This window comes from Aulonocara stuartgranti (genome assembly GCF_965226115.1).
Source record: "Aulonocara stuartgranti genome assembly, chromosome: 12".
Taxonomy (NCBI): Eukaryota; Metazoa; Chordata; class Actinopteri; order Cichliformes; family Cichlidae; genus Aulonocara; species Aulonocara stuartgranti.
Genome location: NC_138948.1, coordinates 28,361,188 through 28,388,271, shown reverse-complemented (window position 1 = coordinate 28,388,271; position 27,084 = coordinate 28,361,188). Strand labels below are relative to the sequence as shown.

At 41.1% G+C, this 27,084-nt stretch overlaps 1 protein-coding gene across 6 annotated transcripts in view; it reads right to left on the bottom strand.

Moving 5' to 3' along the window:
* Positions 1–25,795, bottom strand: part of LOC309719243 (leucine-rich repeat transmembrane neuronal protein 4) — a 57,924-nt gene extending 32,129 nt beyond the window's left edge. For 3 of the 6 annotated variants that reach the window (XR_014280171.1, XR_014280172.1, XM_082555225.1), the window contains exons 1-2: positions 24,276–25,795; positions 22,238–23,778 (exon numbers count right to left, since the gene is read on the bottom strand). Coding sequence is in view for 4 of the 6 variants with exons in the window: in XM_082555225.1 (XP_082411351.1) it covers positions 22,238–23,778; positions 24,276–24,327 (1,593 nt within the window). In the remaining 2 variants the exon portion in view is untranslated. Of the gene's footprint in view, positions 1–22,188; positions 23,779–24,275 lie in introns of all 6 variants that reach the window. The other 3 variants (XM_082555228.1, XM_082555227.1, XM_082555226.1) reach the window with 1 other exon arrangement.
* Positions 25,796–27,084: the final 1,289 nt, after the last annotated feature.

Sequence of the window (27,084 nt, the reverse complement as noted above, 5' to 3'; positions counted from 1 at the left end):
TGCAGCTGTACAGTACTATACAAAAGTCTTGAGCCAGCCCTCACTTCTTTACGTTTTCCCAGAAAAATGGGAAGCAGACATAGCAATTTAATGAAATATTGCACACACTGCAATATATAAAATCCGAGTTTGTACAATTTTAAAGAGCTTGGAAGTCAATATTTGGTATGACCGCGTGTATTCTTTAACACAGCCTGAATTCTCTTTGGCAGCTTGTGCCTAAAAAATGACACATCTTCAGGACATTGCAAAGCTCTTCTTTGGATGTCGACTTCTTTTTGTTCCGTTCTCCATCAAGATGATCCCACACTGCTTCAATAATGCTGAGATCCAGGATCTGAAGAGGCTGATCAATCACTGACAGTATTCCACTGTATGTTTTTCTATCCAGATTTGATTTTACTGCATTGGCAGTGTTTGAAATAATTGTCATGCTGACAAATGAAGCTGTTGCCAATTAGATGCTTTCCAAATGGTATTGCATGGTGGATCAAAATCTGATGGTACTTTTCTGGGTAATATTCCATTAGCTTTGACAAGATCTCCCACACCACCAGTTGAAATGCAGACCCAAACCATGACAGAGCCTCCACCGTGTTTTACAGATGGCTTTAGACACTCACTGGAAAGTAACAAAATGCTTAAAGATTTGATTTAAACTTGGCTCTTAAAGTTATCTGCTTGCATTTGGTGTCTTTAGTATGCCTAAATGACTAATAGGAGAGTGGCTTAACAAACAGTAGAAAACAAAGTAAACATTCATGTGAAAATGTTCAGGTGCAAGAAATTGACTGAAAATGATTGAAAAAGGAGAAAATATCCAAAATAAAACTTTGAAAGACCTTCAAAAAGCCTGGAAAACTGTTGCTCAAGGCTATTTTAAAGAATAAGAAGAAAATCTGGGTGCTTGGAAGCAAAATATGAAGAAATGAGGAGTAGCTCAAGACTTTTGCTCAGCATTTTAACGTTACCAGGTAATAACTGGTTGATGAAGCCTTTCCTTGAGTGCAGCCAGTTATAAAAATGAAATACATTCTTAAACAAGAGAGAAATTCAAGGGCCAAGAAAAATCTTTCCATTTAGCAAACAAACCTAACTTGATGGGTTGTCATTTTGCCCTTCTGCCAACAAACAAGCTTTAGGGGCTGCTCCACGGACCTTGGGTTTGCACTAAATGTTTTTGTTCTTTAAAAAAAACACACCAGTCGCCTGACTCGGAAACTGCTGACAGACAGCACATAATATAGCGTTTGTTCAGAATTTCCACAATGAAATGAAAAAATAAAAACGTTTCTTGACTTTGCAGTCAGATGTGACTGCTGCCATCTCCGCAGCTCTTGATGAGTTATACATTGTCAGTGGGTGTGTGTGTGTGTGTGTGTGTGTGTGTGTGTGTGTGTGTGTGACTGTGCTCTGGAGAGAGATGAAGGCAGCATGAATGCGAATTGTGCATCTCTCTGACATGTGGGTCGACGTGAAGCAGATTGGACTAAATGCTGCCGCTCATAACGATTCATATCAGCAGCCTTGTTTTCGGCTCACTCGAGACATCTAAATTCATGGAGTCTATTTCTCAACTTTTTCAAGCATGTTGTGGCACTGAAATGTCAAGTTAGAACATAAAGAGCTATTTTACAAAACGTAGTGCTGTATGGGCAAACTGGAGAAAAGAAAAAAAAAACATTACCACTAAATTGTACTAAGAAAAATGCTATGCAGGAAAATAGTTTCCATCATCCTTAGCAAAACATTTGAGATTGAATTAAGCCGCTTTAATATGGAGGGCTACACTTGTCATTTAAATGTGGTCATTTTTGTTTCATTACATTTTGGCCGTACACCGTCAAATTTGGGCAAAAAGGGAAAAATGAAAAATGCTGGAAATCCACTGCAACTGAGGGCAGTGTCTGTGCAATACAGTCAGACTATTACAGAGGAGAAAAGCTGTTTGACAGGTGGGTGGAAAGAAAGGGGGGGACGAAAAGCCTCAGGAGCAAGAGAAGCGCATGACCTCTCCATTCTGCTACAGCTGTGAGCTCGCACCTATGGAAATAGGGATTGACGAAGATACGAGAGTCACCAAAAACAGGGAGTCTTCAGTAATGTCAAGCATGTACGGGCATGCAGGATCAATAAGTCCTGATCTCAAATTGATAAAAACGCCCGTCCTCCGGGGTTAAACTCTACAGATCTATCTGTACTAAGGATGCGCTTTGTTCTTTACTCTGGAGTTTGAATCTATTTGCTACATGAGGAGGAGTAAATCTGTCGGAAGCAACGACTGCCCAAAATCTACTTTTAACTACAGTGGGCCTCATTTTAGCCTTGATGGAGAAGCTTCTGTTTTCTTATGGTGAACCCAAACAACGATCTTTCTCTAACTGGAGGACATATACAATGCTGGACATGAGACAGCAGCTGCTACTGAATGGAGAATCCAAACAAAGTGTAGCCACAAACATGTTTGGGGTTCACTCTGGTACAATAGCCTAGAAATCGGAGTGCTTTCCAGCGCTGGTATTTTCCAGAGAACAAAGAACGCTGGCTCCAGCAGGGGAGAGAGGCCAGCAAAATATTTCCAAGGCGTTCAGAAACATTTCAAAATCACATTATAACCATCATAACATTATAACAGCTGCTGTAATGCTGACCGGTAATAAAATGGTTTGAAAGCGGATCATGCAGCACTGGAAGGCTCTAATTTGTGTTCCATGGTGATACTAGGAGCTCATGAGTAACTCATTGTGAGCAACAATTGAACTGATAAAACTAAATAATTAGAAGAAAATGAGGTGAGCACATAGAGGATTTCCATGCACAGAGGATCTCCATGCGGCTGCTTTGCTGACTGGAGCTGATGAAGTTATCAAAGTGAACAGAGCAGGATGCACGCTCACGACCGTTTTAACAACCTTTGACTGTCTTGATTGATCTGAGTGAATCCACGTGCTCACATGCTGACAGCCATATGTGTTACCATGGTCACTGAATGATTTGTATTAATATATGTATCATTTATAAAAGAGGTTAAGGACACTTCCTGAGCAGTTTATAATCAGCAGCTATTGAATTTATGGTAATGCCACATAAAATCATGTCGATGGCCTGCGTGATAATGGATCAGAAACAAACCTCAGTAGGACAGGACTTTCACACATTTAGATCACAATTTTAGACATAGCTGTGTCTTATGTTGCTGTTTACTTCTGTTATTATTCATTCTTTTGCTAGAATGTATAGCCAATTACATGCAATGACTTTATTCACAATCAAGCATTGAAAACACATCAAATGGGAACATGTACTGTTTCAAGGAAAATAGTAGCTTAGTTTGAATTTGATGGAAGCAACAGATCTCTAAAAAGAAATGGGCCAGTGCAAAAAGAGTAAGTAGTACTAAAAAGAATCAGCTGGAGGGACGTTTTGAACTAATTAGGATAATTGGCAACAGGTCAGTAATGTGATTAGAGAATTTAGAGAGTTAGAGTCAAAAATAAAGATGAGCAGATGTTCATCAATTCCCCCAAAATTGTGTCTACAAAATTGTGAAGATTTTGAATATCTCATCATTTACAGTGCATAATATCATGAAAAATCCAGGGAATCTGGAGAAAACTCTGTGCAAGAGACAAGGCTAAAATTCAATATTGGATGCCTGTGATCTTCGAGCCCTCGGGGGCACTGCATTAAAAACAGCATGATCCTGGCATGGAAATCACTGCATGGGCTCAGGAACACTTCCAGAGATCACAGTCTGTGAACATAGTTCACCGTGTCATCTACAAGGCGGCAGGTTAAAGCTCTTTCGTGCAAAGAAGTCGTGTGTGAACATGATCCAGAAATGTCTTCTCTGGGCCAAAGCTCATTTAAAGTGGACTGAGGTAAAGTGGAAACGTGTCCTGTGGTCAGACAAATAGAAATTTGACTCTTTTTTCTTTCTTTTTTTTTTTTTGCATAAGATGAACACCACTTCTCCTGCATTAAAGAGGAGAGGGAGCATCCGACTTTTTATCAGCCCTCACTACAAATGCCTGCATTGCTAAAGGTATGAAAGTGCACTAGTGCCTATGGAGCTTTAGAGCAACAGATTTACAAACCAGATGGCGTCTTTTTCAGGGAAGACCTTGCATATTTCACCAAGACAATGCTAAAGCTCATACTGCAGCTATTACAGCAGCATGGCTTTGTAGGAGAAGAGTCCAGGAACTCACCTACCTGCAGTCCAGACATTTCACCAACTGTAAACATTTAGCACATGATGAAATAAGGAAAACAGCAAGCAGCATCCAGGACTGTTGAGTACCTAAAGTCCTACATCAGAAAACATGTAGGGGATGCTACATGATGGCCTCAACTATTTTCCATTCTTGTCACTTTAAACTTGTATTTAGGAAAGGATTGTGGTTTGGGCGTAAAACACACTCCGTCAAAGGCACAAACAATGGACATCTGGTGATCTTTCAACCTTTTTTGTCATAATACAACATTTTTAGCCGTCTACCAAAGTAGATGAGTTTAAATGAACTAGCAAATAGGTTTTCTGTGCATGGACACAAACTGGCTGTACAAAATCAGCTCAACATTTTCAGAAAGTGGACAAGGAGATAACATTGTTCAGCTTTCCTTCTTTAAATTGGCTCATTTGACAAAACTGAATTAGTTCCATTAATTGCATTCAGTTCGTTGGCTGATTGGCATAAATGATGGCTTCACTTTAGAAACCAAGTTCCACTGGCTCTAAATATTCTTCTCATAATCTCTCCCATCTACCTACGTTACAACAGAATTGAATTTTTATGTCAATGTGTCGTTCACAAGTTAATTTGATTGCTGAATTTATTGGCATGGAAAAACTGGCTCATCTCCAAGGAAACTGGCTAATTACGCTTTTTCCCAGTTTATTGCCTTTATTTTGTTTTCCAGCACATGGCCTTGCAGTTTCAGCCTATATAATTTTATAAAAGTATAAGTTCTTTCTGTCAGTTTGTCTTCCTACTTTAAGTTTGGCTTGTTTACTTTTCGCTGTATGGAGAAACATAGCTGGGAAAGGATGTTGGTAAAAAAAAAACACGGTACAAAAACATGGAGTAAGGTACCTGGGGAATGTCGAACTGAAAGAAAAGAAATCCAGAAATCAGCTGAGGTATGTTTAAATTCTGTTCACTCGGAGCACACGTAATCCCAACAGGAATATCTGCCCCACATCCTGCATTGTGTAGACAGCGTTGTTTTTTCGTTTCTGTGAATGACCAAAATTAACTACAATTTTGCCCAGCATGGAGTAAATTTTTTTTTTTTGGTTAATGTTTGACTGCTGTCTGCCTACACAAATCCAGAAAGCATTTTAAATTTAGAGTGCTGAAACAGCCCGCTGATCAGAGTGTATTATATCCCTTTTAGATAAGGCAAGTAAAAATATTCTGCCGGAACAAAGGGCTGACCCATTTGTTTGATTTGAAAAGAAGCATTGGCAGCCAGAGTGAAAACGGAGAGATGAATCCCTCCGCTCCCTCCACCTGTTCACAATACATGTCAAAGCAGATTATACGGCAGCAAATATTTAAACATCTCCATAGCATTTAACATCAATATTACACACGAAATGAAATCTGACACATTTCATTCCTTGAGTCAATTTGTTCCATGTGCTCCAACAGCTGTGCGCTTCGGCAAAATTTCATATGAGTTTGATCAAAAGTTTGATTTGTTTAATAAGGCTGGTTCTTGCTCCCCTGCTCTATACAGACATGCTACGCCCACTCTAGCAGTGTGCTGATACACCTTATGTAAGAGATGTATCTGTGTGTGTTTATATACGTGTGGGTCTGAAAAGTGAAGCAAAGCAGAGGTGCTTTAAACTAGCATTCTTTCCCATGGCCAGCAGGAGGTAGCAGTCTATGAGAAAATCGTTCCATTTCATTCATGACCTCAGTATCATCATCATCATCATTTATTTATTTATATAGCACTTTAAAAACACACCTGGTAGACCAAAGTGCTGTACAGTACTAATATGCACATAGTAATAAAACCAGACATAGCAATAAAGTTAAAAAACAATAAAAAATATCAGTTACCCACAGAGTTAAAAGCCAGGGAATAAAAGTAGGTTTTTAATAAAGACTTAAAAACTGGCACTGATGCAGCCTGTCTAATATGGAGAGGAAGGTTATTCCAAAGCATCGGCGCGGCAACAGAGAACGCTCGGTCTCCTCTAAGTTTCAGCCGTGACTTTGGGACCGAAAGCAGCAACTGCTCAGCTGACCGAAGGGAACGAGTGGGGACGTGGGGCTTCAACAAGTCAGACAAATAAACAGGTGCCAGACCACTTAGAGATTTAAAAGCCAATAAAAGGACTTTAAAACGGATCCTGAATTCAATTGGAAGCCAGTGTAAAGAGGCCAAAATCGGAGTGATGTGATCAAATTTTCTTCTGCCAGTTAAAAATCGTGCCGCAGCATTTTGCACTAATTGCAAGTGTGACAAAGTGCCCTGCCCAACCCCTGTTAAAAGAGAATTACAATAATCTAAACGTGAGGTAATAAAGGCATGAATAACGCTTTCCAAGTCACGCTTGGAAAGAAAGGGCTTAACCTTTGATAAACACCTGAGGTGATAAAATGCTAATTTTACCACCCCGTTTACATGGTCATCAAAGGTGAGTGCAGAATCAATTTTAACTCCGAGATTTGTGATCGAACTCTTTAGTTGGGAAGTCAAAGCTGCAAGATCAACATCCAGAGTATGAGAAGAACGATTTGGGCCAAATAAAATAGCTTCAGTCTTCCGATCATTAAAATTTAAAACGTTTTTTGCCATCCATGCTTTGACATCAGTAAGGCAGTCAAGCAGAGGTCCAGTTGGGAGACTATCAGAATGACTAAAAGGTAAGTAGAGCTGGCAGTCATCTGCGTATAGATGGAATGGCACTTTATGCTTTCGGAAAATCGCGCCAAGAGGCAAGAGGTACAATGAAAACAATAACGCCCCAAGAATAGATCCCTGTGGCACACCCCAAAGCAGAGGGGCCACAGAGGATGAAGCCGACCCCAACTTAACACAAAAGGTCCTATTTAAAAGATAGGACTTTAACCACAAAAGTGCCGAACCAGAAATTCCCACACAGTGCTGTAGGCGGGAGATCAGCAAATCGTGATCCACAGTGTCAAATGCAGCTGTCATGTCCAACAAGACCAGCACTGCATATTTACCACGGTCTGTCGCTATCAGGATGTCATTCATAACTTTTACGAGGGCTGTCTCCGTGCTGTGGAATGGCTTAAAGCCGGACTGAAAGATTTCTGACAATTTAGAGTCATTCAAGTAGTCTATCAACTGAGTATAAACAATTCTTTCCAGAATCTTACTAAGAAAGGGAAGCTTAGAGATGGGTCTAAAATTTGATATGACTGAACTGTCTAAGCCTGGTTTCTTAAGTAAAGGATGTATGACTGCATGCTTAAATTCCCTAGGTACTTGACCAGACAAAAGACTAGTATTAATAATGTTCAGAATATGTGGTCCGATGATAGGATATACCTTTTTAAGAAAACGGGGAGGAACAACGTCATTTGGAGAGCCACACGGTTTAGCATTCAACACAAGTTTCTCTAAATCAGATAAAACAATTGGTAGAAAAGCAGAGAACAGACTTGAGCAAGAACCATGCATGGCTGGGTCAGCAATAGGTAGAGTCTCAAACTAGCAACCTTATCCACAAAATAATTAAGAAACTTATTGCACATAACCGCAGAAGAGTGCAAAAGAATATAGCCTTCCGGATTAAGTACAGAATTTATAGTGTTATATAGAACATGAGGGTTATGCGAGCTGGCAGCAATAAGTTGAGAAAAATAGGAGTGCTTGGCAGCCTTTACTGCTCTCTGATAGACTTTCCAGCTAGTCTTAAGAGCTTCCATAGAGACGCACAGCCTATCTTTTTTCCACTGTCTTTCACATCTTCTACATTCTTTTCTAGCGGCTCTGGTAAAATCAGTTAGCCAAGGACTAGCCTTTGGCTTGCATTGTCTGAATATAAAAGGAGCGACAGCGTCGAGGACAGATTTACAAGCAGAATCCAAACAAGAAACTAATCCATCTGAGGTGGACAACTCAGGAGGATAAGAAATAAATTGGTCAAACAATATGGAAAACCGCTCGGCAGTATCTGAGCCAAAAGCACGATAACATCGAGCAGGTACAGCAAGCTTAAGAACAGGATTAAAAAGAACAATATCACATAAAATAGGCATATGGTCAGAGAACACCGCATCCTCGACAAGTAAACACTTTTTCAATGGGTTTTAAAGTCTTACTGAATCTAGTGTGATGTTACTTTTGTTTCTTCCATTTGGACAGAAATAGATAATAAATGAGACTGTTCTTTAGTCTGTGGCTAACCTGTGATTAACAAGTTAGCTTGCTCTGTCTTTTTATCCTTGGGTAGGTCCACCCCTTGCTTGGGAAGTCACGTTTCAAAGAACCAAAACAACCAATGGTTAAAAGTGCTTAATTTCCATCTTTAGAAGGGCCCCTAATAGGTCAAATGACATTCCTGTTTTTTTAGTGAAACTTTTATGTTGGGTTGCAATTAAAATGTAAATAAAATGCAGATATCCCTCCTCATGATGGCTTGCATTAAGTCCAGATACCATAACTTTTCTTATGTTTGAACTCTGCATTTAATCAATACTTATTATTAATCTCTGGTTCACCTCCACAGTGTGTCTTTTACCCTGCTGTCCTTCCCTCATCCACAGCCGGTGGCAGCAGATAGCTACTCCACCCTGAGCCTGGTTCTGCCAGAGGTTTCTTCCTGTTAAAAGGACATTTTCCCTTCCCACTGTTACCAAGTGCTTGCTCAAACTGGGTTCTTTAATTTACAATATAAAGCACCTTGAGGCAACTGCTGTTGTGATTTGGCGCTTCAGCATAAATTTATTTGAATTATTTTGTTTATCTTTTGGACCTACAGGTTGTATGATCTTATTGTAGTCCTAATTATTTAACAATTTCTATCTAATAGAATCTATCTTACTTATTTGTACTTAGATATTACTTAGTATGTAGTGTGTGGCAGCTCATGCTTTGCACAGCACACTGAAATGTGTTGTATGAATAAAGTTTGACTTGCTTGCTAGGGAGCGTGTCTTCATACCTTAACCCTGCTAATTAATTTTAATGACTCTTGGATCTTGTTCTTTTTTTTTGTTTTCACTAACTAGCTTTGGCTAAAAACTGCGTACATATATGCATTAAACGCAACAGTAACTCAGGCGGTAAACACGACAAACCTACCTGCTGAACATCAGCACAGCCACTGTGAGTGTTCTGATATTTATATTTCACTATAAGTGAGGAAGATGGCAGAAGTGTGGCATCATTTTCAGTTTGTGCTGACTGACACACCGTGTCCCATCAGACAGAGTGAGAACATACTGGTATGCTGTAGCTACACGATGTAGAGGTTTTAGTTTCTGGGAAAACACTATTTTTGAGGTAGACGTGAACGTTACATCAAAATTCTTCTGAGGAGAAATGATGAAAGAAACTGTAGTGTCACTCTACAGAGAAGCGTGGAGATACAAATTGCAGTCCAACAACTTACAAGGGCAAGCACTAATGTGCCTAGTCAACATTTCATCATTTCATTCTCTTTTAAATATCACTTTCAAATTCTTTTCAAGGGAATCAAAGTGACACAGAAGGCAGAACTACAGCGTCTCCGTCAAACTGTCTTAATAGCTCTAATTAAATGAATCATAATAAAATGAAGGGCTAAACACGCAGTAACTGCTTCAAGCTGCGATGAAAAATTAACGTGGCTGCTGTGACCATAAAACGGCATAAAATGTTATGTCTAATATTTTCATGTTATATTATTCATTCTCTCTGCGGTGCCCGACTTTTCATAAAGTGCTAGATAAGCTGTCAAATCCTATTAAAGCAGAAGTGTCGCTGACTGAGTGAGGAGAAGCTTAAACTGAGGGAATCCAGGGCGTGTGATTGCTGATTGATAGATACGCCATGATAATAGGACACTCGATATGGGATCCAGATTTTTTGAGAAGTTATTAGAAGTTTACTGATATGTGCAAATACTTTTTTTTTCTTTGAAAAGAGACATTGATCTGGACTCCTTGGGAATTCAAGTAGTTCTTTTGTTCCTCAACTCTGACTCAGACTGAAGACTTGATGGAAAAATCCACCCTTGGATAGACTTACACTGATATGTATCATCAATCTGTAATGTTTTGTGGATGCCAGAAGCGCAGATCTGATGTAAATTGTCTTTCGGGTACCGAACTTCCCTCAAATTGCCACATCTGCTTTGACATCAGCTAGTGATTTCCTGCATTTCCCTGTATGCCTTTTGACGAGCGCCAGGGAGTTGAGGGTCAGGTTGCTTGATTCAGCTGCAGTAGGTAGGTGGAGAGTAAAAATAAAAATAATAAAAAACAAGACATGACTTGTCATGACGCTGCATTGCATTGTGGTCTATTGAGGCGGCTGTCAACTGGAGAAATTGGTTTCTCTGCTTCTTCTAAAATGAATTTCTCTTTTATGATGGATTGTTGAATGCCTGTGTAAAATTGTGGGCCAATCTTTCACAGTGTCTGACACCAAAACTAGATGTACCCCCCTGGAGTTATAGCAATGTGGAAACGTTGAAGCACATGAAAGAGTTCAAACAAAATGAGTCCTGAAAAGAAAAGTACATTCCTCAATACCAGAGTATTACACCTACTTTAGGAAGTAAATCCTTCAAGGCGTTTGTATTAATTGCTCAGATAAGGCTGAAAAGAGACACAGCCTTCGGTTTATTAGGCTGGCCTTGCAAGAAAAATGATTGTCCTCTGATGAAACACCGGAGCATGACTACAGCCGAGGCACCAAAACAACATTGTGCTACTGATCGGTGCTGTTAATAGACACAGGATTACAACTGGTTTACACTGAGAACAAATGTGTAAATGGTGTGCGAAGAGGTTTGCTGGATCATGAAGCATGTAAGCAGCTAGTGGATGGGACTGATAACACTGGAAGAAACGAATACTAGGTAAATTACAGAAATGCTTTAGCTTCGTTTTGCTAGCAAAAGCTGACAGCTAACAAGCTAAGCTAAGATGACGAGCATAGTAAACACTTTCACGCACAGTTAGACTCAAATTGACTAAGAAATCAATTTTAACTAAAGCAGCTAATGCTACACCTCATAATAAACCCAGATAGCTGAACTATGTTGATCACATCCAGATGAAATTGACCGTGTCAGAACAAAAACACTCGGACAGAGCGCCTGATTAAGTAATTTTTCAGACACAGAGATGTTTTTGAGGAGGATTTATCTGCCACACCTGTACTGAATATGAATCAACAGACAGCAGCCAGTTAGCACTCTTACAATGACAGAACTGCACAGTGTGAATCCTTCTTGGTAAATGGACTGGTTGTTATAAAGCGCTTTTTTACTCCAACTGAGCACTCAAAGTGCTTTTCTACAACTTGCCTCATTCACCCATTCATACTAGCACTTTTTTTTCTATGTAAGTGCTTTCTATGTAACATTCACACCATTGGAGAGAGCAACTTGAGGTTAGCGTCTTGCCCAATTAGTAGGTGACCGGCTCTACCTCCTGAGCCACAGCCTCCCCAGGATGAAAGTCTGGAATGGGTGTTGGCTGTACAGTGAGGCAAGTCGTCTAATCCAGAGCTGTGCCATTTTATTCAACATCATAATATCACGGCAAAGGTGATCTTTGATCTTGTGGACAGGAAATGCCTTTTTTTTTTAAATTCTGTTAGATATTTGATGAAAAATGAGTTCACAATTAGCATATTTTGTAGACAAAAACATTGTTTTGTTGGGTCACAGTTACCTTTCACCACCCAATTCTAAACAGATCACCCTCGAGTCCAACAGGACGTTTGTTCCAAATTTAAAGAAACCCTCAAGGTGTTCAAGAGAATGACACAGACGGATGAGCCACAAATGCAATGCCTCAGCTGTAGCCAGCAAGGAAGCGTAAAGAATAACCCAGCACACAACACTCAAAGACAGAAGGACACAGCTCGGGCTTATGCGTGGGGTACAAGTGAAGTACAAAGAAAGCAACAACAACAAAAAAAAAGAAATGACAAATTATGTTATTCTGTCAGTAAGACTTTAGCTGAGAAAGAGCTTTGCTCACAAGAAATTGACTCTGCTGTTATTTTATTACAGGAATTTGTTATTTTGGGTGGGTGAGGTAGCAACACAGTGGCGTACAAGATACTGTATCTTAGAGAAACACACACAAAAACACACAGTAGGCTGTATATTAGAACATGTATAGCAGCATCCACTATGTAACAGCATGAATTTAACACAAAAATTGTGAATAATTTAAAAAAAAGAATGTGAAATTGTTTATTTGAAACATTCATTTGGTCAACAACAGCGTGAGCATTAAAAAAAAGACAAAGTACATTAAATTGATATAAGAGGCGCGGCCTTAGGGAGCATCAACAGGAGCCTGTTTTTCCTCCTCCGCCACCCACCAACTCTTCACACAGACTGATCTTTCACCTTTTTCCTGCCCTGCAGGTTTTGCTGTTGAAGAATTTTAATCAGAGTTGCAATAATGGATTTTTTCTTTCCAGAGAAGAGAGGGGAAATATGTTAGAAATGATGTTAAGATTTAGTAATATTCTTTTTCCAACCAATTACTCGTTTATATTTTGGGCTCCCCCATGAATCTCAAAAGCAGAGGAGGAGGCGCAAGATCCTCTGCCTCCATGGAAAGAGACTCCTCTGATCAAAACATACTTCTAATTAATCACTACTTAATGGAAAAAATGGTCTTGAACAAAAAAAAAAAAGAAGAAGTTTAATATCGCATTAAATATTCATCATGGTTTGTGTGTGGCTCCAGGAGGGGAGGACCACTGGAGATTGTGTGATGGGGAGGGATGAATTAGTCTGATTTATCTCTGTGGTCTTTTCATTTACTCCCAAATTAGTTTGTGCAAAAAAAGGGGGGCTTCTAATTCCATTTCAAAACTTCCCATTCTTTGTTTCATTACAACATACGTCTCAGTCATGCCAAAGTAGTACCAAATCAACCAATTTGCTCACACAAGACATTTCATCTTAGGGTTAAATGAAGGACTAGGTTATCATGTAATATCAAGTGCATATCACAATTAATGATGTTGTCAATCAGCGCTGGCCTCAATTAAAAATGAAGGTGTGAAGGTCAACAAAATGATGGCTTTCATTTAGTTTTCCTCGGCAGAACGATGTGGGCTCAGAGGAGACTCCCACTTCTCTGGCTTTAAAGCTTTTGCAGGGATCTTTAATGATTAGCCAGAGACACAAACAGCAGTTCGTCGCATGTGTTCTGTAAATAAGTACATCTAACCCAGAGTGAAATTCAATATTGTCTGTGTTGGAGCGTGGAGGAGGAACATCATATTTTCCGCTTGTGCCAGCTTAAGCTATTAGCTGGCTGAGACATGTGCTATTAGCACATCATAATGAGAGTAATAAAATCACGAAAACATCAATCGGATGAAAGAAGAGATGCTAAGATTAATTATGAAACAACACAACTGCCGTATTCATTTTAACAGTCCATGTTAGACTGCAAGCTATTATTACACAGATCTCACGTTGCCTCGACTTGCTGCTAAGTATTCTTCTTTTTTTTTTTGTAATGTATTCCACCTCCTCACCCGAGCAGACATCACACCTCCAAGAGGAACATCTGTCAAAAGTCTGAATCATACATATCGCAGAGTATGTTTATTTGGAGATCTCACCCCACACACACAGCAGCCTGAGAGGTGCTTTACTAAAGATAAGTCTGAGGTCTGATTATGTGCATTTTTGCTAATGAATCCCACTGCAACATTGTAACTCGGTTTGAAATCACAACCTTGACTGGAACGAGGTGGGATATGCTGCATATTTGAGGCTGGTATGAAGTCTCTAAGTAAATGCAGAATGAGGTACGTTTGCAGCTAACAGTGAAGTAAGAACGGGTTCGTTTGAGAAATGCTTTTAACGTTTTAGGCAGACATTTGTTTTGATGATGGCTTGGTTTAGCATAAACACTGAGTATTATTTGTTGGGACTCTACGTTTGTCAAGCATCCAGAGTTTGGAAATATATGTATATGTAAATATGTAGTCTGGTATAGTCTTTTTAGCAAAAGAAAAATTAAAAATGATCTGTATTTACTTTGTTTCATTTATAGATATCTGACACCTTACCTTCTTTGCTATAATGATTGTAGTGTATCTATATAAGTCTGTATGTACTCTCACCTTAACAGGTGGGCCAATCTGAACAAAAGTTTGCACAAACATTGCCATACATAGATTATTTACCATTATTAACATCTATATTTTCATCTATATTATAAATTCTTGGGTTTTTTTTATATCTACATTGTAGAAACAAACAGAAAACATCAAATATATGAAGCAAGATATATGGAATTATGTTACAAAGAAAAAATTGATAAATAACTCTAAAGATTTTTATATTGTAGATTCACAGCTGTGCCTTGTCAGGGTTCATTTGTGGATTTTCTTACCTTCTTAATGGTTGGGACCATTAGTTGTGTTGTGCAGAAGTCAGGCTGGTACACAGCTGACAGCCCTATTTGACAACTGTTAGATTTCCTATTATGGCAAGAACCAATCAGCTAAGTAAAGAGAAACGAGAGTCCATCATTACTTTAAGGACTGAAGGTCAGTCAGTCTAAAACTTTGAATGTGTTCCCAAGTGCAGTTGCAAAAACCATCAAGCACTACGACAAAACTGTCTCACATGAGAACCGCCCCAGGAAAGGAAGACTAAGAGTCACCTCTGCTGCCGAGGATAAATTCATCCGAGTCACCAGCCTCAAAAAGTTAACAGCACCTCAGATTAGAGGCCAGATAAATGCCACACAGAATTCCAGTAGCAGACACATCTCGCAGCAGGACCCGACGGCATCCCAGGTCGTATCCTCAGAGACTGCACATACCAGCTAGCTCCTGTGTTCACTGAGATATTCAACATCTCTTTATCTCAGTCGGTCATCCCCACATGCTTTAAAGAGTCCATCATTGTTCCTGTCCCGAAGAAACCCCACCCTGCTTCTCTCAATGACTATCGCCCTGTAGCCCTCACCTCAGTAGTGATGAAGTGCTTTGAACGCCTGGTCAGAGACTTCATCATTTCTTCACTACCAGACACACTGGACCCACTACAGTTCGCTTACCGTCCAAATCGTTCCACAGACGATGCCATCTCTCATCTCCTCCACACATCACTCACTCACTTGGACACTAGAAGGGGGAATTATGTTAAAATGCTCTTCATAGACTACAGCTCTGCATTTAATACCATAATTCCCTCCACCTCACCACCAAGCTGGAGCATCTGGGACTCAGCTCATCTATGTGTCAGTGGATCTCCAACTTCCTAACTGGCAGACCACAGGCAGTAAGGATGGGCGGGCGGACATGTCTCAGCCTCCACCACTCTCAGCACTGGAGCCCCCCAGGGGTGTGTTCGGAGCCCCCTGCTGTACTCTTTGTACACATATGACCATGTGGCCACTACCAGCTCCACCACCATCATCAAGTTTGCTGACGACACCGTTGTGGTGGGCCTGATCTCTGATAACAACGAGACGGCCTACCTGAAGGAGATTAGGAATCTGGAGAACTGGTGCCAGAGGAACAACCTCCTTCTAAACGTCAGTAAGACAAAGGAGCTGATAGTGGACTTCAGCACTAAGCAGGAGAGGAACTACCAGACCCCCCGTCATCAACGAGTGCCCAGTGGAGAGAGCGGACAGCTTCAAATACCTCGGAGTTCACATCACGCAGGACCTGTCATGGTCCTGTCACATCAACACCGTGGTGAAAAAGGCCCGTCGGCGTCTCTACCACCTCAGACGCTTGAGAGACTTCCAACTGCCCTCCAAGGTGCTCAGGAACTTTTACTCGTGCACCATAGAGAGCATCCTGGCGGGAAACATCTTAACCTGGTTCGGGAACAGCACCATGCAGGACAGATGAGCTCTACAGAGGGTTGTGCGGTCAGCTGAGCGCACCATCCGCTCCGAGCTCCCTGACCTGCACTCAATCTACAGCAGGCGGTGCTGGACCAAGGCCAGGAAGATCGTGAAGGACCTCAGCCATCCCAACAACGGACTGTTCTCTCTGTTGAGGTCAGGAAAGCGATTCCGCTCCCTGAAGACCAACACAGAGAGACTGAGGAGGAGCTTCTTCCCGCAGGCGATACGGTCTCTCAATCACACCACCACACAGTACATTAAATGAGAAGGTTTGGTTGATCTGGAATAGCTCTGACTAGTACTTTATATTACTGTAACTTTTATTGTTTACTGATTACTGTTACTGTAATCACATTATATTTTTCGTAACACAGTAATGTCATGCATTGCATAGCAGCCAGAGCCTGACCTTCAGCAGGTAACAAAGGCAGTGAGGGGCAGTCAAGCTTGTAGGATTGAAGCCTGTGCGTGTTCCTATAGTAGAATGTCAGTGGAGCTTTCTTTAAAGTCTCTCTTTGAGCTGGTTTTCAACTTTTCTTTGTGTTGTCGGCTTTGTGTTCAAATGCTGAAACATTGAAAGAAAGGTCGTATGTATGTCCTCATTAGGAAAGAGATTTGTGTCAGTGTGTGGGACTGTAGCCTAAGGGTTATATTGTTAACTAGTGATTATGTGACAGTGTATTTCAGACCATCTTATGGAGTAACATGAAAGTAAAGTAATGAGAAGTGTAACACATTTTTTTTTCGCCGGGGAGTAATTAAGTAAGGTAAAGCATTACTTTTTAAGAAAAAACACTGGTGTTTAGTTCCAGCTTGATTTTAGGAGACTATTAAATGTAACAAAGATTAAAAGCCACTGTACCCTTTTTCATCCTGAGCTCACACTGCACAGTCCTAACAGCCTTCAATAATAAAGTAGGGCTGCCTGTACGCAGCCTGAAAGGGTAGAAGCATGATAGAGAAAGTCTACATCTGCTTGCTAACCTTATTGCTTTAAGCACAGCGAAACTACAAGTGACTCAGACTATGACAGAAACAATGTTCGGAGATCATTCTGAAATATGAAAATGAAAGCGTATGCAGCGGTACCATCCATATTATGAAGCTCCCTGATGTCAAGTATCCTTTAAACATGAAAATATTTGTATTCTGTTGTGTTTCAATGCAATTAATTTGTCTTATCTTAGCAATAAAAATATTTTTAAAAAATTTAAAAACCCTATGTATTTTTATAGAATTATATGTAATTATATTCCTTATATGCACACGAGATAAACATGCAATGTGTATATGTATACAGTATTAAAATGTAACACCTCAAATCTGCTTAATATTCTTGATCATACACAGAAGTCTTTCTTTCTTTTTTTAACATCACCACAGGCCACTGAAAAATTATGTTGTATAATAGCCATTACAGCCAATTCACTTAATAGTCTGTTTCTTCCTGCATTTTGCTGCAGTTGAGTTTTAATGGAGCTGACTGGAGTCCATTTTTCACAAAATCATCAGGTATGATAAAAGCGAAGCAGTGTACTTCTGTGTGTCCGTGGATCATTGCCACCCAGTCTTGCAGGTACAGTAATTTTCAATTCTACCAAACAAGAAGACAACTGAGCAAAATAAAAATTAATGGCATAAAGAGACTTTTTTTTAAGGAAAAGACCCCCCCCAAAACACATTTCATTTGCTATACTGCACGTGCCTTATTTTTCAGTGTTGTATTGTGTTGTCTATTGTGTGAGAGGTTTAGATCAGTGTGCACAGTCGGGTGTGCACTCACTGATGTAAACCCTCAAAGTTCTTTATCCCTTAGGATTATAATAATGTATGCATTGATTACTCACTAAATATGGCCTGATCTTCATCTAAATCACAATTATAAACAAACACAATTTGACTAAACTAATAACGCACAAAATCAAAGTCTTTAAGGAACACATTCGGGAATAATTCACTAGAAACAATAAGTAACCTCGTTATTAATGACTCCTCCACTTCCATTAAGGAGATTGGATTTGAAGTGTGGGTTGTGGAGGTTCCTATCTCTAAAAATATGGCCATTCTAAGACTGCTTACTGACAAAGTCTGCACTGAAGACAGACTGGTTGGTGTGAGCTGTTCCTCGATCACAACAACTTTCAGTGGATCTTAGAAGAAGCATTATAAAGATGCACGAAGCCGTTAAAAGGTTACAAAACCAATTCTAAAGACCTGGGTGGTCATCAATCCACAGACAGACAAATTGTCTAGATAATGGAGGAAAGTCAGGACTTTTTTGGCTCTCGCTAAGGGTCCTGCAAAGATCACAGCAAGAGCACAACATGCAATCCTGAAAGATGTGAAAAGAGATCTAAGGTTAAAAGCAAAGCACCTGCAGAATTGTTTACAAGTGGCAAGGTCTTTATTCATGTGTCCACTATAGGAAAAACACTGAATAAGAATGAAACACACCACAGAATGAAACCACTGATCTACAAAGCTGTAGTTTGTTACACACTTTTTGTTGTCTGGACAAATAACACAAAAGTTGAAACTTTTTTTGGCTGCATGTGTGATTGTATGGATCAACAAAATTAAGGATTTTTAAAGAAGACGCTGTAAAATTAAGACACTGTGTCCCCAAGTACGCATGACTTGAATAGGGCCGTGTAATCAGATGAACTGAAACAGTTTTTAAAACAGGTGGAATCACCCAACGTCATCCTCACTGTGGAGCAACTCTCATCAGCATTAATCACAAAGGTCTAATGGAACTTGTTATTGCTAAATGAACCTCTGCACACTCACTTTTTCACCCAACACTGTAGAGGATTTTTCTGTGTGTTCAATAAAGACAGGAAAAGCGTTCCAGTCATATTAGTTAAGTAGTCAAATTTCATTTGTCTGTAACTGTGACTTAGATGAAGTGAACACCTTATTTCATGACTAATCAATGCAGGAATCCAAAGGATTTCTTGCACCTGTAGTTTGCTAAGTGATGTGTTAAAAAAAATGACACACACTTTTTTTTTACTGGTCCATTTTACTGATGTCTGTAGCCTTTATTTGGAAACAAATACCAAAGACTGTCAAAACTCTCTTCACTTGACGGCAGCCAGCCTTCTGTGCATTTACGCAGAGATGAAGTGCAAGCTGCCATCTTGGCAAGTAGAGACAGTGTATGTTTATCATCCATCATGCTTGATACTTATTTCTGACATTTCGAAGGCCAGGCTCGTATTATGGTGTCCACAAATTAAACAAATGTTTGCTGAACAAAATGCGCCCCCAGATACAGAGTTCGTCCCAGGAAAACACTGATTAGGTCCACAGGAGCCATTAGTTTTTAATATAACCAGGAGGGGGACACTCTAACTGCAAATGCGAGGAAAGGAAAAAGGAACAACTTCATGCATGAATGAAGCTTGTGCTGGCCTCGAACGCATCAGAATGTTGACAAACCCTGCCAGCTGGAAAATTAGTTGATTTTTAAAAGTAATTATTTAGGCTTGTCTTTTGGACAACAGTGGTGTCAGTCCGTCGCACCGGCAAGTTCTTTTTCCTCACTTCACTCGCCTTTTTCACAGGCCACATTAATTATCTCTGAGCAGGATCTCCTCACCTTATTAAGGCTTGCAGATTCCACCCTAGTACAAGAATTGCCTTTGGCTGAGACGGTGGGATTCTCACCATAATATTTTCTGAAATAACTTTGCAGGGGATTATCTGTGGGTGGACAGCTACCACTGCAGCTGCTCTATGAGCTCAGAAGTGGATAGCATACAAGGAAGAGAGAGGGTTTTTATTTATTTTTTTAAATTTTTAAATAGTGTGCCACAGGAAGACCACAGAATCGCACGGTTCAAAGTGTTCATCAAAATTCACAGCCTGCGAGTTCAGTTCGCAGTGTCGAAGCCAACCTGCTGAGCTGTGCTGGAGTAAATCTATAGAAACAAATTAACTCCACGTCTGTTGGTCTGGGCATGTGCAGAAGATAACAGGCTTCAATTACAAAGCTCTTTCTCCTAATTGAAAATGCAGCTAATAGCTTAAGTGCTTGCTATCTGGAATAGCTAAAATAATGTGCGGGGAGTGCAGCGGATTCTGGCGTTTACAATACACTCCTGAGAAGAAGGTTTGAGCCCTCGGGCAGCCTTTTACAGCATCTCTCCCACGTTCATCTCACTTGCCACTTTGCACTCTGTGGCTCTTAATAAAAACTGAAAAATGAATTCTCGTGTGTCAGAAGAGACTTTGCCTGCACTGTGATGCAAATAGCCCAAGACACTATTGATGAGCACGATGGCAGCAACGTTCATAGCTAATGCACACGACGATCTAGTGGGCACATTTTTACAGCAACTTAAACAAGCACGACAAACCTGCAGGTGGTTTCACAGGTGTCCGGCTCTAGCATGTGTTCTTACATTGCATTGCTGTGTTTGGCATGAAATGTAACACGCACAGAGGTAACAAAAAAATGGAAAAGAAAAAAAATCCCATTACATTTTTAACAACTCATGCTGCTCCCTTGAGCTGTAGAGGGCAAGGAATAACAAAGCTGAGGGAAGTCTCGGCTCCTTACCTCTGATGGGCTATTAGTTATTCCAGCTAGCAGAAGCCCCATTAGGTCTGCCATTTAATGCTCCCACGCCACATTCGCACATGAAAGCTACAAGATTGATAAGCCGACCATCTCACCTCCAGCTTCCCTTGCGCTTGAGAAATGCTCTGCCACAGATAATCTGACAAAGAGCTGATTTAGCTACCCGCGCACCTTGTACCAAGTGACATTTCTGAAAACAATGAAACATATGTGTGCGGGCCTTTTTACAGTGACTTGAGTAAAGGGCACAGCAAGAACCTAACTGGTGCTACAGCACAATCCACTGACATGAAACATCTTATAAAATGCTTTACATGGTGTATGTAGAGTATAGAAAATGAGCTGTGCTGCAGCGAGATAAAACTTTGTCTCTGAGCTGCGCTGACACAGACAACGGAGAAGAAAGATGTCTCCCGTACTAAACAGCATGTCTGGTTATTTTGACAAAAAGGTGCTCGCAAAGATTCCAGCGACTCCACATCTTTCCCAGCACAACATGTTCTGTTAATCACACTTAACCACACTGCCAAATGAAAAAGAAGAAAAAAGAAAAGCTGCTGGACAAAAGAAGACAGATACAGAGCATTTGGAGAGAAAATAAAGAATACATGGGCAAAAAAAGTGCCTAATTAAACACGAGCAAATTGATTAGCCTTTCTGTCTCGATCCCTTAGTGCCACGCAGGGGGCTCACAATCTGTCACGTGGAGGAAGTCTGGTTTTAGTGCAAGAATTTTAAAGCCAATTCCATGAGTAAAAGTTTCACAGGAGTAAACAGTTTCTTTATAATGCTGAGATTAAACAAAAGTAGCATAATGCAGTCCCCTCCTGCAGCGTTACACAAAAACCGGGAAAAATGCAAGCCCAAATGCATAATTTATCTTTTATTTGGCTGCAGGCCTTCATAGTGTTCCCCAGCCTGTGGTGACTGTTTGAACTTTGTAAGTTAAACTAATGAGGAAAAAAACCTAAGCACACAATTGCTAAAGGCTAGGGGGGAAAAAAGCAAAGAAAATGAGATTTACAATCAGCTGGTGTGATTGTAAATATTGGCACACTTCAGACATTCGCAAACAAACATCAAGACTCACACGATTTGCACGTTTGCCGCTACAGCTGTGGCAGCAAGCACACAGGATAGGAGAGGACCATCTGCACAGTGACTTGATCCAATCGGTTTACACCGGTTCGTTCAGGACGGCAAGCAGTTTTGGGAAAATAAAAAGTCTGAGAATACACAGATTCATCAATGAGATGTTTTGTGTCAGGAGTGAAAGATGGAGCCACTTTGCGTGTAATGCATCTTACTGTAAGTTACCAATGAGGAGGAGCTGCCGCTGCACTCGCAGCTAATGGGTATCATATTTTAGCAATAATATTGCATGACTCAAAACAACAGCTGGGTAATCGAATGGAACTGAACAAACCCAGCATAATGCAAAACAAGTCACCATGCACTGCCCTTTGCGTCCTTATCCTATTACAGACAGAAGCAGAGGAGAAAACAATTTTTTTTCACCCTGCAGATCATTAGAAAATTTACCTCTTATGCCTCGCAGTGGAAATGGATTTTTGGAGGGCAACGGTCATACCTCACATTCCCTGGAGCCTGAGATGGTGTATGTGTAAGGTCCTGTCCCATTAACCAGCACATCCATAGTCTCTGAGTGTGAAGGCTTGTAGTCCACATAGTACTCTTGCAGTGGTGAATTAAAGGAGCGCTCGGTCTCCCGTGCCTTTTTCTGGCGCTTCTTAACCGCAGAGCGCTGCTGAAGCTGTTTGATGCTGCTGGGATAGCGCTTCCACGACACATAGATAACCAGCAGAATTATAGCCACAGATAAGAAGAGGGCCACGCTACCGGCTATGATCTTGTGGAAGGACACATACTCGGTGTCTGGTAATGGGATAGTGGGGGAGGCCTCGGAAGGAGTTGGAGAGGCTGTCCTGTTCCAGGTTAGCTTTTTATCCACCGCAGACTGCGTGGGGAGAGGTTTCAGCTCAGGCTGAAACGCCGTTGTGAGGGGCAATGTCGTTGAGGGGATAGGGGTCGGAGTTGCAGTACAGATGTTGTAGGTCTCCACCACATCTGTAACTTTCTCTCCTTGTGCCTCCTTAGGGCTGGTACATATCATTGTAAACTCCTTGTTACCCTTGAAGGCTTTGAGCCAGGACACCAGAGGGCAAACGTTGGGGTTACAGTACCACAAATTACCGGCCAAACTGATGGTTGTGAGGGAGATCCAAGCATCCACTGTCTGCTGAGAGACATTAGTGAGCTTGTTGGAGTCCAGGTTGAGAGTCTGAAGGTTAGGCAGGCATTGAAATGTGCTTGGATCCAACACTTGGAGCTCATTTCCTGAGAGGTCCAACTTCTGCAAGGAAGTCCACATCCATGGCAGGCCCTGCGTTAGCAGTTTGATGCGGTTCCACTGCAGATAGAGAGCCCGCAGGTTAGTCAGGCGAGGGAAATGAGCGAAATTTATCTTAGAAAACTGGTTGTGCTCCAAATGGAGCTCGATGAGCTTCAGGAGTCCCGCAAAGGCATTACGTGTGAGGCTTCTCAACCTGTTGTAGCCAATATCGAGGAACTCCAGGTTACGGCAGTCGAGGAAAACGCGCATCGGGACTGTTTTTAGGGAGTTTGACCTCAAGTGTAAACTGAGTAGCTTCCGTAAACCCCAGAACTGATTAGGCTGGAGGACCTGCAGTTTGTTGTAGGAAAGGTCTAGGTTACGCAAATTCGGGACGTCGTGGAAAGTGTTGTTTTTCAGCTGCGTGATCTTATTGGAGCTGAGAATCAGTTCTTTGAGCCTCCTTATCCCGTGGAAAGCCTGGCCATCCACGGCATTGATGTAGTTGTGGTCAAGATAGAGCCAAACTAGTTGACTGAGGCCCGCAAACTGGTGGGCTCTAAGGCTCACCAGGCTGTTATAACGCAAAGACAGGCCCTGTGTGCCGACAGACACGTTGTTTGGCACGTCACGGAAGGCATTGGACTCGCAGTATATTATTTTCCCATCACATCGACAGCTCTGGGGGCAGGGACGCTCACGGATGCCGCTTGGAACAGCAAGCAGCCAGGAGGGCACCACCACAGTGAACACAAGCCATCTGAAAAGCACAAAAAGTCCTGCAGACACACAGGAAAGTGAGAGGTTTATGAGTACAGAACATGTATCACACAGAACCATGTAGACTACACGGACTAGAAGGGAATAAAAGAGAGGAAAATAGAATGTGCACAATTTTTGAGTCGAGCAACTGAATATGTTCTGAGACATTTGCAGGGGGGGATTTTCCTGCCTACTTAATTTGCACTGGAGCATTCATGGCGCGCACACACACACACACACACACACACACACACACTTATGTTCAGCCAAAGTCATGCTCTTGGAAAGGTGATTGATAAACCACACGCATGATGCACAATGTGACAAACAGTTGCTGAGAGAAAAGCCTCCTTTCGGATTCCCCTGCCTGCAGTCATCAGTCATAAACCGCAGGGGGGGCACAGACGCCAGCGACACCAGCTCTAAGTGAATTGTAGTTAGGCAAAAGACAAAAAAGACTGCGCAGGAATGAACCCTTTAAGCACCCTGCGGAACAGATTTTGGCTATACATACCCATATTTGCTCGGTGTCGGCTCTTCCTCTTGCTCAGGGATCTCTGTTGCATGCGTCTCCGGTGCACATGTTTAGACGCACTCGGCGTTTTGCCCAAATAGTTGGACACTTAACCAGGACGCCCGTCTGCGCGGATAAAACGGACACTTTGCGCCGAAGCCGGATCCGCTCTACTTGCAATCGCACACCTGTCGGAGATAAGAGCAGCTCCAAAAGGTGTGCATCAGCCTCCCTGTCTGTAGTTTCCTACATTACCGCACAACATCAGCTCGATAACGCGTATTTTTTTTTCTCCCGAAAGCCCTCGGATGGATGCGCTCAAGCTCGTATCCTCATGAGAGTGACAGTTTAGCGCCTGTCGTGGGAGGCTATTAAAAAAACAGTCTAAACACCGAGTCGCCAATTGTTGAATCTAGGTTAAGTGGCAGAGCGAGAGAGACGGGGAGAAAAAACACTGGAAAACGACCAAGTGAAGAAATCTGAGAGGGATAAACTGTGGTCCAAAGCCGATAAGTTGGTTATATCCCGCTTCAGGCGTGGACAGTGGAGAGAGAGTGGGGGGGGGAAGAAGCAGGCTGCTGTGGATTAGAGCCGTTAACCGTCGCATTAAAAATAAATCAATTGTACAGCAACAGGAATGATGTTGGTGTTAGATTATTACGGAGCTCGCCGGTGCTCGGTTTCAGGACTTGAGATGCCCTCTTCTGGTCGCAGAGTGGCACTCCGCAACCGGAAAAACCTAAAGTAGACTTCATTGTTATCACAAACGCAGCCTGCATATCAATTATAGAGGGAATGGGAAGCCTGTTAGCTTTTTGTGTGGATATTTGTGAAGATGTGCCGCAAGATGTGCGTTCATTAGAATTAAACCCCACCAAATTTAAGATTATAATGAGCGAAGAAATATTATGTAACTTTAATGCCCTGATTTTCTTTCTCTTTTTTGGGGGGCACATATGAATCTTAAGAGGCATAGGCAGAGGCAGTCATTATACAGCACAGTCCTGTTTAATATTCCATTATCTTTTGCTTGAATATTATTGCTATTTAAGAACCATTTGGCCGCTGGAGGTAGTTAATTTAAACCTTTATACTACTTAGTTTTCTTTGTAAGTCTGCACATATTTTGAGGTTCGCCACGTGTGTTTCTTTCAAGTAGATGATTAAGAAACAGAGGACGGAGGAGCAGGAGGGGTTCTGGGATAAATATCCAAGGAAAATGCGAGGACCTCAAACGCAAACTTCATTATTTTGGCGAAGTCCACGCACAGATTGTTTTCCTCACCGGTAATTAAGTGGAATTATGCAGTGAGTTTTACTCTATCTGAGCCTGCATCGAAGGGTCTATTGGCAAAATCTGTTAATGTGGGTTTTTAATTAGGACTTCGGCAGGTGGGCCTGTAACAAAAAGGTCAGCTTGTTAAGAAGTTGTTAAGGAGTTGGTGGTAAAATAAATCACACATGCAGCCTGCAGTCTGCCTTGTACAGGTAGGATGCAGGTTTTAGATCATATCTGTTAAACATTTCTCAATCTCCATATCACTTTTGTTATTTATTTTCTGAATTAATGTATTTTGCAATGAAAGTTTTGTTGACATTTGCTACATTAGCATTCCAAATGCTCTCTTTTAGTCTTATGATACATTTATGAGCAAGAAAAAGTGTAAAAAATTAAGTAGGAGCTCACTAGGAACTCTTTATTGGTAGTGATACTGAAATACATCATGCGTAAACAAAGGATGCTCTCAAGGCTTCATAATGGGACTTTGAGTCCGGGTCAAAGTCATCATTTCTAATGGGTCCCTCTGCCCCTGCACTTAATGAGCAGCGTAATTACCAGTAATGGACATTAATGAATATTTGAGCTCAAATCACAAATAGTTTGTGACAAAGAAATTGCTTAAACTAAAATAAAACGGATGCATGTAGCACTTCGCCATCAGTCACTGATTTAATTTCCAGTGTTAGATCGATAAGCTAACTGGAGGTGAAGGGCAGGGCATTAATCTAAAGACACACACACACACACATACACAATCACTTTCTCTGGCATGGGCACATATGTAACTGAAGGAGTGGCAGTGACGGTAGCAGAGCTTTTACCCTTCAGTGTGCTGTGCAGTCACCTCACAATCATCTGTGTGTTTAGAACCATCTGATGGTGCTTCCAAACTTTCATTTCTGAAATGTTTATGTATTCTTAAGCAGACGTGTAACACCGTGTGGTGCAAAACAGTAATATAAGCAGACAGCTCTCGAACGTGTACACGTGTAAAGCAGGGTTATACGTAGGGTTTGTTATCTGGGGAATGATTTGTGACAGCAGTGGTTCTATTTATTTGATTAGTGCAGCAGCACTGACCCAGTTTTGCAGTAATTTGAATTTAAAAGGATGGAAATAAACTTAAATCAAAAACTTTTGTGTGTATGCATTTTTTACACACCAGTAATGTTCAGACTTGGTGCTTTTTTTATTATGGATTACCAACTTTTTCTGTTATATAGTTTTTATGCTCTTGGATTTACTTAAATGTATTTATCTTGAATATATATTGTGCATATTAAGAGCAAATATATCCTTTCAGCTTATATGAAGTCTGCTTCTTGGAGGTTTTAGACGTACTCTAACTGGTCACTGTATTAGTTATATCTTTTTTACAGTTGCAATCTTTTAAATAAGGTGGTGCATGAGATTTTAGTCCATATTGACATGACAGCATCACACAGTTGCACATACATGATGTGAATCTCCTGTTGTGAATGATGTGAATCTCAAATGTTCTCTATTGGATTGAGATCTGGTGACTAT